Here is a 12,796-nt window from a genome sequence, read left to right on the forward strand (position 1 = left end):
GATGTCAGATAGCTTTAGTTAAATGTTTGAAGGTGTCTATAAGTATTACCCCCCCCCTTCACTCTCTCTCTCTGTCTCTCTCTCTCTCTCTCTCTCTCTCTCTCTCTCACATACACACACACATGTATTTGCAAGTATGCAAAGTACAGTAAAACATTGTCTTATCCAGTAAATAATGGTTAGCATCCATTGTATAATAGTTCTTATTGATTATTTGACTTCAGTTTGAGTCTATATTTAGTTTGAAGCCATGAATGATATTTTATCCAATGTCATTTAAAATTGAACCTACAGAATAATAATAATAATAATAATAATAATAATAATAATAATGTTTAAAGAAGGTAATTTAGTTAAATGCAACTAATCAACTATCTCTCTCTCTCTCTCTCTCTCTCTCTATATATATATATATATATATAATCTTTATGCAAGTTTCATTAAAAAAAAATAATTTACAAGTAAGGGCATTTACATGCAAATAAAATATATAATAAATTATGAAAGGAGGAGGATTTAACTGAATAATTTTTTATATATCTCGTATCTCCAATATCCATTGATTTCCTGGGATGATACACTTCATCCATTACTTTATGTTTCATATGGTTTGATCTTTACCATATCTGCCAGTGTATAAGCTTCCTGCATCTGAAAACAACAACAAATACCCTGATCTGCTGCACTTGCAGATCAGGGCCTATGCTCTTCAGTTTAAATCTGTCATAGAATTACTGTATAGACCCTGCAGAGACATTATGTGGTGGCAGATCTGGATCTGTGCTTGAGTGTGTTTTGTACATGAACACATATGGTATATCCTGCTTCTGTTTAAATCCTCCTGACTATAGAAACTACTTATCATTCAGATTTCCTACCAAACTTAAGAAGCATCTTGAATGATTGTTCAGTCAGATGACCTTTCAGCTGCCATGTTCATTCAACATTTAACATTAGAAGCAAGTCTTTTATAAGTGATACATTCATTTTGAAACGACACTGATTCTTGCATTCAGAAAACAGAAAACAAAGTAATAAAATGAAAAAATAACAATTATATTTTTTTTTTTTTATTTGCACAATAGTTTTTGTTGTCAACTGGTAGCAGTTACTTTTCCACTGGCAACAGCAGTTAAGACCTTGCTTAAGCTTACCATTTTCTTACATTTCCTAAACTCTGGATATTTTTTCTTCATAATTAGGATTAATCAATTTAAGCCTAAGACAATTCATTCTGTGACATACCTACTTAATCTATTTATCTTGGGGTCAAGGTCAGAATCAGAAAATGTACACAAGATTTTTTATAAAAAGTTTATTTGAAAGATTCTCATAATATTTGGTACGAATCATTATAAAGCTGAGACAATTTGGTCTATGACATGCAATCTTGCTCCTTTGATCTTGGTGTCAGGATCAGAGTTGTAGAAAATGTGCATTAAAGTTGTTTTATTGGCTTACATACTTAATTCCTTTGATGGCTTTTTTCATGTTTGGGATGAATGACTGAATGATTTTGAAAGGAAGACTCAACATCAGCATGAAATTAGAATTCTTTCTTAGCAGAAAACACATATTATTACACTTTCCTGTTTTGACCTCCACATTGAAGTTTGTTGCCACATGGGTGGGTCCCTGTGGGTAAGGCATACCCTAGGGGCAAATGTCAATTGTGTTTATGCATTTCTGTTCATACCCAGCAAGTTTGTGCATGGTTATAAGGTAGGTATCTCAACAGTTCTCAAATTGTGAAACAGTAAAATAACTCCCTTGGTGTTTAATGATAGATGCTGAGGACAAGGTATACATTTGTTTGTTTATGCCCTGTAAGTGTCTGTAAGGTTCTAGGGTGAGGATCTCAGTAGGTTTGAAACTTATGAGCCAGGGGCAAAGTCCTAGGGGGTAGAGATTGTCCTAATGGTCAAAGAGAGTTTTATGTGTAAATTGTTTCTCTATGTCCAGTAAGGGTATATAAGGTTATAAGGTGGGATTTATCTCAGTGGTTTCTAAGCTATTACCAAGGGGGACATGCCCCACAGGGTAATAATAGACCATTGCCTCATTGTCATTTGAAGGTAAAACGGATTATTTTCATGTTCAGTAAGTACATTATCTCATACAAAAACTGTCATTTAGAAACTGTCAGAAATGAAATGATTTTAAGTGTATCTTTAGATAATAATTACAGTGGGATGGTCATATTAACAATATTTCTAAAACACTGTCATTCAAAATTACTCTACTCTGTAGAATCAAGAAATATATACCTAAAGCAACTTGCATTCCGTACTACAGTGCATATATTTTTCTAACTCTGTTATTGTTCATTTGAATGGCAAACTCCAAAATTCTGTTTGGTAGGATTTATAAACTTCAGAATAAGGCAACATGTATTCTTGTAAATGCATCTTTTCATTATTCATCAAAAGGATTGTTTACAAAAACTAAAATAGTTTGCAATATATGAAAGTATCGATTTTCATAAGGCAGTTATTGTATACAAAAATGGCTACACAAGAGTATCTGCAGGATTTATTCATTTTTTTGTTTAACTAAAGTAATGTACCTATTTTTCAATAAATTAGAGCAAGATTATTATTATTATTATTATTATTATTATTATTATTATTATTTCACCCACCCACCCCAATGAAACCAATTATTACACACATACCTTAAATGAAACCATATGGAATCCACTCTATAATTGCTGATCATGTTGTGTTCACAGCATACAATCAGGGCTTGATATAATAATATTATTTTCTCAATCTCAATAAATATTTTGCTGATCCTGATCAAATTTAATTGATTCACACACTTTCCTATTTCTCCATGTACTTGGTACAGAAAGTGTACAACTTCACATCCAGGATTCATTGTGTTTTCTTAGTGACATTTCTTGATTCTTCATCATACTTGCAGTCATGCTCTTTCATCAAATTTGTTTTGTTTCAGTGGTAACTGAACCTTGAAAGAAACTCCAGATCTTTCCAATTGTCACCTCACAGTGTAGTTAATGTTGATCAACAATGATATAAAATTAATATATATCTTATTCAGTATAGTTCTGTGATGCTCTTTGAATTGGTCAAACAACCTTTTCCAGAGAGCCAAGTTTTGGCACTAGTCAATCAGACTTTATTTGGATTAAAGTCTTGTTGTTGTTGTTGTTGTTGTTGTAGGGTTTAACGCCATTTTTCAGCACACGATAGGCTATACATGGCGGCCAGTATTAATGGTGGAGGAAGAACCCGGGAAGACCCCGGAAAGAACCACCGACCCACGAGAAGCTACTGGCAAGCTTTCTCACATACCCACATTGGCCGAATCTGAGACTTGAACCCACACAGACAGAGGTGAGATGGCAGTGATCCGTAACGGACAGCGCTTTAGACCACTCGGCCACTCGGGGCCCCTGGATTAAAGTCTTGTGTCACCAGAATTTTCCATTTGCAACTATGACAGACACTAGCCTGATACCTACATCATTTTGTATTTTCAGTTTTATAATCTGTGCACTGACCCTAGGTGCCAGGTAATATCCCCTTTTGGTAACCTCATTATCTGCCATTTCTTTCCGAGCTCTTTAGTGTATGGAGATTGCGTTAGAAGCATTTCCGGTAGGTATTGCTGCAGGTTGACATTCACTGATTGCAAAACAGGATGAAGTGAAAGAAATTATATTTCTTGCCATGGGCAAATTTTCAGATTAAATGCCCTAAATAAATGCACAATAAAATAATTAACATATATTTGTTCTGCACAATGGATACATACATATATCAAAGCATATGTGTACAGCTTGTGTAGATACTTGTAATTGAATTTTGTTGAAAAAATATAGAACATAATTTTGGAATAATAAAATGATGACAACACAATTCTTTGACAAATCAATAACAATAAAAACAGAAACATATAAAAGCAAAATAAAAAACAAATTACAATTAAACTGATGTTGAAAGTAGCATTTTGTTTAAGTAAATCAATTCTTTATTATGCATAACGCTTAGAATATACATTGTTAAGAAATTTTTCTACCTTCCTTAAACAAACCACTTTCAAATAATATTAATAATTTCCACATCATACTTGTGCTAAAGCTTTATACTATAAAAAAAAAACATTTGGCAATGAACATTATTTCATGTGATCATTTCCATTGTCATACGACAAATGCGTACTTTCTCAAATGTGCGCGTTTCATACGATTATTATTGTCAGTTTTGAAATGAATTCTGTTTTCTGTTGTGCAGTTCAATCAGATATGTATGCATTGGATGATTAAAAACTTTTGTTAATGAAAAATTAAAAACACGCAAAAATAATTTCCATTGTTCATTTTATTTCCATTGTGTTCCATTTATCGCTTGTGCATTTTAGTCATGCTGATCTATAATCCACTGATCACGTTCCACAACAGCTAGACCATTTATCAAAGTCCTTTTACAAACGGTGAACTGTATACTGTATTATTTGTGGGCACTTCAATGTCCTTTAGCTATGTTAAGCTATCGGACTTTGATGTGCCCCCAGCCATCGAAATTTTTTTAAAGGCTTTTATGTGTTTTTGTATCCTGTATAGTGTAGGTGTTTTGTTTTTCTGTAAGAAATCAAAAAGAAGTTGGAAGAAAATAACGTATTTATTCTTGTTCAGGGTTTGCTGTTTGCTATTTGCATTTTATTGTTTTACAGTGTGGAGTAATTACAAGGTTCCATTGACCTGGTCTCTTTGTTTTCCTTCCTGGTTTATTTCTTTATGACATATACTTCCCTCCTCAGACACTAGGTCTTGTGTCTAACTTCTATAACATGGTCCCTAAATTTTAGTGATCTTGGCAAAGGATCAATCTAATGCAAGGGTGGGCAAACTACGGCCCGCGGGACACATGCAACCCACCAAGGGTTTTCATGCGGTCTAGGAACAAGTCATCATTCACACTCTGTTTATGTTACTCTGTTTATCAAATAAATGTGCTTATTTTGAAGTTTAAGTTTAAGTTTTCAAATATTAACAACATATTAACAACTGAAAATTAATTAGATGTTATTTATAAAAACCTTTTGTTTTTGCTATTTCAAATATTAATTATTTTACTTAATGAACTATGCAGCCCACGACAAGGTGTAAATTTGTGTATGCAGCACTTGCACTGGAAAGTTTGCCCACCTCTGATCTAATGTATTGCGTTTTTTATATGTGTACACTATATTGTTTTAGTCATGCTATATTGTGTTTGTTTATTTACTTTATTTACATACAAAAAAAGAAAAAATGTAAGGTATAGTAGTGGTATAAAATTATGCGTTATGGTTCTCTGGTTTCAGTCTAGTACTTATTTTCTAAATTGTGACGAGACCAGAGTTTTTATATATATATATATATATATATATATATATATATATATATATATATATATATATATATATATGTATGTATATATACAGACAGATAGACGGACAGATTTTCTTTATTGAGTAACTGTATAAATATGTATTTGCCAAGTCCTTTCCCCCACAGTAATCACATACTGTGAGAGTGGCTAGAAATCACTAAAATCACTAAGCACTGCATTATTGTTAACATAACTAAATACAAAACTCTTAGCAAAGATGGATTTATAAGTGACGATAACAGTTATCTTCTTGTCCAGTGGCTTAATTACCTACTGAATGTAGTAAATACCTAATACGAGAGGGAGGTAACTAGGTTACCGAAAGGGTCTATATCGCTGTGCTTTCTGTTATGACAAACAGCAACCTCATTTACTTGGCGAGTGGAAGAACCACAGCCGTTTCCACCGCAGGTATTCATTGTACCTAGTAAAGTTTATGGTCTTACTCAATTATCACAATAAACAGGTAAATTGACAAGTAACAATAATGTTTTATTAGGTACTTCAGATACAAGACTACTTGTTAACTCATGATAATTACCATTGGACATTTTTACTGATCTAACGTTTTTGTCGACTGGGTTTGCTGAACTTGGATTAGTGGATTGTTATTAATTTCTAGCCCAGTGCAATGCGAAGATCTTGAGTTATTTCTATATATGTCTCTGTAGTAGTAGAGTAGGGCATTGGTAAACAAGATGCCAATCCAATATAATATTATTATTAATATATTGATGAAATATGTGACCTTTTTCTTTAAAATGCCATATTTTCAAGATTATCAAATAGTTGCATGGATGACACTTTTGATGTCCCTCAAAACATTAATATGTTATTTTCGTTTAATCGACATGTTTGTAATTTGGCATCTGGCTCATGAAAATCCCTTTGCCAGTTTTGATTCCTAATTTAGTTCTTGTATAGGTTTGAAAAAGTCATATGGTCAATTTTCATTCAGAAAACATCAGTTGTCTCAAATGACAATCACACTATCGAGTACACATTGAGACTGTGTATTCTCATATTGTATGAGATCTACCCAGATCTTTCCAGCATTTCAATAATGGTGGATGATTCCAATAAGGCATTCACTTGCAGTATATATACAGGAGAGATACTGACCTGAGTTGACTTTACTAGTTTCTTAGTTTGCCCTTAAGTGACTCACATACTGTATGTTACTATTAATAGCCATTATTGCATACAGGTTGTGGCAGAGCAAGCACTTAACAAAAGTTGTTTACTGGTAATCACAGATTGTGGTTTCAGAATGTCAGGTCACATATACAGGTGGGCTGTATTTGAGGATTACAATCATTTGTCTAAATAGTCAAATCAGATTATTTATTTACAGATCCACTGTGTCATATCAAATGCAAGATTCAGTACCACAATGTTAGAAGTTAACAGAATGTGATAGGTGTCTGTAAGTGAAGAGCTCAGGTGGCTTACATGGAACATTGACTTTGTGCTGAGATGCAAATTTCGGGTGTCCTATAGCCTGTGTTAGCAAAGGCTTAAAAGAGACAAATGTTGAGACCCCAGTTCTGTAGCAGTCTTATAAACAAACTAAAATTGAAAATTTGTACTGACTTTTGTTGTTTCTTTATTTGTAATGGAGGTCCATGACATGACTGTGTTATATCCAGAATCACACTATAATGAATGGTGCTGTAATGAATTAGAACTGTATTATTATTTCAGTAGAGTCTTGTCCAATTTAGTGCATATGTGGAATATAATTTGATTATATTCATATCTATTTGTGCCACTTTTTTTAGACAAGTTTCTGGGTTCCATGAGTATAACACTTTCTTTTTCTTTTGCACCATATTCAGAATATATATTGTCATCGTATACTTATCTTACTTCCTGCTGTCAGGTCATACCCCTGCTTGGGGCTATGGGGCTATGCCTTTTGATTTAAGGACAACTTGTATCAGGGGAGCTAGACAGATGGGAAGGGTTCTACATCTCAGGTCTGGACTAAACATTTTGGATATATTGGACTTGGGTTAAGGAAGAAGAAAAACCTATCAATTTGAAGGTCTAAAGTCAAAAGATTATGAACAATTTGACTGAAAGAACAAAAAATGGTTTCTGTACCCTACCTCGAGTTCTTCACCATCTGCAATTATAAAACTTTTGGATAGCTTGCACTTGTCATAAGGAAGACCTCTTATCAGTTTTGAGTTGGAGACAAAGGTCAAGGTCAGTGTGACCAAATGAAGAAAAATGGTTATAACACAGCAACCAGTGTTTTCCACCATCAACAGTTACAAACATTATGAATGGCTTGCACTCGGATAAGGAGAAATTCTTTTGAATTAAAAGGTCAGAGGTCAAGATCACTGGGACTTTAGAATCAATGATTTCTACACAGTAATTTTAGTTATACATCACATACCCTGTTCAAACTTTTGACTGGATTGCACTTAGGATAATCATGATGTTTAATAATCTGAGTGTTAAAAGGTCTAAGGTTAGTCTTGCTAACTTAAAGAAGAAAAATGGTTTCTGCACAATAACATTAATTCTGTGTCTCAAACATGGATCATACTCGTGGTTCCATTGCTGGTCTGGAATTCTGGAAAATGTCTCAAATTTTAAAGTTCCTTTTCCAGGTCTTGAGAATGTCTGGACAATATTGAATAATGACTAAAACAATCTTAAATTTTTGTTATTATAACCAACATAGTTGGAAACTTGTAATGGGACTGCTCTTTTGCTTTTGGGAGAGGTTTTAGTGTATGGATTCTGAGCTCTTCAGAAGGTGTGGAAAGTTTTATATTTTGGCTCAGAAAAGGTATAGAAAAAGTTCTGGAATCTTTCTTTAAATTGTGGCAAGAACTTGCACTTAGGGCTTGAAAAAAACTATTTATGTAGGGGTCAGAAGTTCGAAAGCTATGAACACTGTGACTTAAACAAGAAATATATTTTTGGTCCAAATATTTCATTTACATACATAACGAAGACTATTAAACACTGTCGACATATAATGAATTTGTCACTTTGTCACAGTACTCTTGTTTTATAATAATCATCAATAGACGTTGAACAATTTACCACAAATTTAACTTCATGCATTTCATTGTATCTGTGGTCATAAACTTTTTCCCTGCAAAAAGAAAACTTTCACGGCACAGTAAACGTGTTCCAGTCATGTTGGAAAATTAAAAAATTCATCAGATTCCGTTGCTTTAATTTATTAAGATGGTACTGACTTCCTTTGAAGAAAAGTTCTTTGTTTTTATTGAAAATTGTAGTCGGCTTTCTTTGATGAAAGGTGCATGTGTTGTTGAAGTCACTGCTAAAGGACAGCATTGGAGAACCAAACAAATGCCTATTTCTTATCATGACTGCAATATCAAATAATTATATTGCATGATTGGGACTGATTTTTTTCCCATTTGCTTAGTATGTTTTCATAACAGTTGGTACTTCAAAGGTAATCTGTTTTCTTTGAAATTTAACATTTTTAGAAAGGAATTGGCCGTTGTTTGGTTGATCGTAGTTACTGTTCCTCCCTGCCTATTGAATATACCAAAAAGTAAGAGGTTTTGGTTTTTTCCTTCCATGCATGTGTCATAAATTTAACAAAGAGTCAATGGACAACAGAGACGCAGGTGTTCTGGTCTGATGATAAGGATTAGTACAGAAAATGTGAGTGTTCTGAAAATTTAATTCTGAGTGAAAAGAAGAGGAATTTTACTTACCATCCACATACAAATGTCAGACTATGTAAATATATTAATTAGTAGTTTGCATGTTTAAATAGCCATCAATGTCGGCAATACAAAAATTGCCACATGGTATATTTTGCTGCCAATAAGGAAAATAAAATCACAGTTTGCGATATTGGCGAAGCCTTAAGTGATTCCAGAAGAAACGTTTTACATGTTATTTTTTTGTACTTTTAAGACCAAAAAACTTTTTTCATGTATGAGAAAAATACATACATGTAAAATTTCAGGAGCCATGCCACGATAGTCTTGTATTATTCATGCACAATCTCTTTCCCAAAATGATAATACACTTTTTTATGTTTTTTTTGTACTTTTAAGAAAGTAAATTTTTTTGTGTACGAGTAAAATATCGTTGTATATCAAATTTCAGGAGCCTCACCATGACCGTGTTATATCAGAATTCGTGTTATAACAGAGCATGATATGGGGGGGGGGTCACACTGTATACTCGATTATAAGATGATTACAAGTGGCCTCCCCTTCCCTCCATTAATTGGGCTGTACTTTGCAAAAGAAATTTGTCTGTCAGGGGTAATTTGTCATCAGTGAAAGTTGAACTTTGGAAAAATAAACAAAGCAAATTCATGTTCTGCAGCACATTTAGTTTTCTTTTTCACCATCCTTGAAAGTACCAAAGTTTTGCAATTCACAGTGTACAATATCCCAATAACTAGGTCAATGAGAGAACACTGACCATTCAGAAATCTGGACCATTATTTATATGGAGACTGAGCTCTGTAAATGACACTTGAATAATACAGTCTCTACAGTCTCATTAAAGGGTCTCCAGAGCTGAACAATTTTGGTTGTGTATTAATTATGAGTGAAGATGAACTGTCTTTGTGAAAATATAGAATCCCTGATACATGCATAGTTGATTCAAATATTAATTATTTTTTTTTAATGCATGCAAGCATGTTACAAACAGAAAAATACTGAAGCAAGCAGTGGAATGTGAACTAGCAAGATAACGTTCACATCCCAACCATTTTCACTAGTAAGATATTCTAGTGTCTAGAAAACCTTAGCAAATCATAATTTTCTGGCATTTTTTCTCACTTATCCTTAGCCCCAAAGCCACAGCCTACAACTTTTGTCTGCCTACATTAACAGATGGTGAGAATAATAGAATCCGTCATATGTAACTGGTGTGGGATAGACAAGTCTACACTGAGGTTAAGAGTTTGTAGGCATGATATTGAATCATGGCTGAGTTTCTGCCCACAAATTATGATCCCTAGGATGAGATCTCTCTATCCCAATACCAGTGGATATAATACGTTTCATCCTCATTTCTCACTAGGAAATAATTCTAGAAAATAGGCAAGTCACCATATCATAGTTATCAATAAAGCTTCAGAAATGTCAGGTATTTTCTGTAAAAAATATACATCAATGGAAAGGGTATACCAAATGTAGTTATCAACAAAGAATTTGTTGTAGGCAAGGATTACTTCTGGTAGATTTTCAAAATCTGCCTGCTTAATACTGTATATACTCTCTTATAAGTTGGATCCAATTGCAAACAACATAGACTTGGATCTGCTATTGCAGGGGCCAAACTTCTTCATGAGGAATGGGCCATTTGGCCTGATTTCCAGTCCAGTCTCTGTAATGACACAGGTAAACAGTACCACTGCCTTAACAGACTATGTAACACCATGTACAAGCTCATTTTGAGTTGTCATTTCAGTCATTTTGAACATAAAGTGAAAATGAAGGAGGGTATTTTTGAAAAATGCAGTTATCAACTGGTGTTGGCATTTTCGTTGCAGCTTATTCAACTTTTGTGGCACACGCAATCAAGTGTTGCATTACATGATGGGAAGGAATTCTTATATTTTTATATGTGAAAAAATATGATTTATTTTTACATGTTAAAATGTAGGAATGAAGAAAAAATTAAAATTATTTTGCCAACAAGTCTCAATATTTCACACTTATGTATATAATAAACATTTATATTTTGCTCGAGTCCAGCTGCAGACTGCACACTCAGATCTTCCGTCGCATAATGTATTGGCAGATCTCGATCTGTGCAGTTTGTTAGGAGTAATAAGTTGAGCAAATGACATCGACCCTGATTGGCTGCCGTATTATGCAATGGCAGATCAGGATCATTGTTGTTTGCAGTTTGACTTGACTTACAGGCAAGCATGTATGGTACCTATATCCCATGGTACATAGGGTGCTTCAGGGGTTCTGCAGTCATATTTGCATTAAAGCCTAAGTTGATTTTCACGTGCAAATTCAGATAATTTTTTTTCTTCAGACTTCTCTCCACTACTACTCCTCACTGAATGCACTCCAGTACAAGCGACGATGTTTTCTGTTGGAGCCTCTGATAGGGTTTATGCAAGCAGAGCGGACTTTCTTCCACATGGGGCAGGATGCCCTTTGCAAATCAGAAATAGAGGACTTCTTGTCAAATATATCTGCCAGCATTCAGCAGTACAGTATTCTTTACTTTTTCATGCAATCAACCAGTCTTTTTAGAATACTGTTTGCATTATATATTGATTAATGTACAACTTAATTCAGTAGCCTAAAAATGCTCTCTCAGGACCAGTGGTGTCAGCAGAGGTTATATAACAGATTGATCTCTGCATTAAGGAAATGGTACAGATTAATGTTTTCTTTCATTTTAGTGGTTATTTAAGTCAGTGGCATGACCTAGATGTAGAAATCGTGTTCCCAGTTGTGACAGTTTCAGCAATTTTTAATTGTTTCAAATAATTTTTGAAAGTTGCATATTTTCTATATCAGTTGTTTATTCCTGTCAACATTTTGTAATATGATTTTCAATGGTTTTGTGACTGTACCTGCCTAAACAGAAAACTGTTATCATATTCCAGTTAATAGACTAAACAATGTGTTCTGCAGAACCTTTGATATGGATTCTTTGTTCTGAAAGACACCATGCTTGACTTGAAATATTTGTTTGAATCTTATGTTTGAAGGATTGGTAATAATTTATATTTCTTGCTTGCCAAAAAGCAGAAATTATTTAATGACTTTGATTCTAAATGAATACTACAGTAAAAGCCTATATGCCTGTAGCATTATTGTCAGAAATTATCACATAAGAGTGAATCTACGTGCTCTCCTTTCATTTTCATTTTTTTATATTTTTTTTACATGCGGGTAATTAGTTTGGCTTGTTTTTTTCCCATTTATTAGAAGAGCATGACTCAGGTCCAGTACTGTATTTCTAGATTAGTGTGTTTCCTGGTCTCTCACCATGCAGTCATTATTTTTACAACCTTTCATTTGCATATTTGGGTTCAGCACTGTGTTCATCTTTGTATCTATGGCGGCAGGTAAAGTATTGTATCAATATATTCCATGTCCTTGTAAATACTGTGCTTTTCATATTCACTGTATTTTTTTTTTCTTCTTTCATTTTTAGACTTTCTTTGCAGGACATTTTCTAAACAAAGTGTGAGAAAATGGTGGCATGAGAAGGCCTCATAGGATACCCACACCACCTGCCTTTTTTGCACAGGTTGCACAGATAGATGGGTATCTGCTCAGCTCTCTTTGGTCTAATGAAGTGTTGCACCTCACCAAGAGCTGATGTACATATAAAAGGAGGAGGAAAAGGCCTCCTCCTTCTCCCAACACACAGGCTTCTTTTCTGGATCCCATGGA

At 33.9% G+C, this 12,796-nt stretch overlaps 1 protein-coding gene across 5 annotated transcripts in view; it reads left to right on the forward strand.

The window, feature by feature from the left end:
• LOC149787888 (DCC-interacting protein 13-alpha-like) overlaps positions 1-12,796 on the forward strand; it is a 147,867-nt gene that overhangs the window by 41,037 nt on the left and 94,034 nt on the right. For all 5 annotated transcript variants that reach the window (XM_089974133.1, XM_089974135.1, XM_089974134.1 and 2 more), the window contains exon 8: positions 11,418-11,596. In XM_089974133.1, the coding sequence (XP_089830259.1) occupies positions 11,418-11,596 (179 nt within the window). The remainder of the gene's footprint in view (positions 1-11,417; positions 11,597-12,796) is intronic.

Source organism: Sinohyriopsis cumingii, chromosome 11, assembly GCF_028554795.1.
Source record: "Sinohyriopsis cumingii isolate HCF-2022 chromosome 11, ASM2855479v2, whole genome shotgun sequence".
Lineage (NCBI taxonomy): Eukaryota > Metazoa > Mollusca > Bivalvia > Unionida > Unionidae > Sinohyriopsis > Sinohyriopsis cumingii.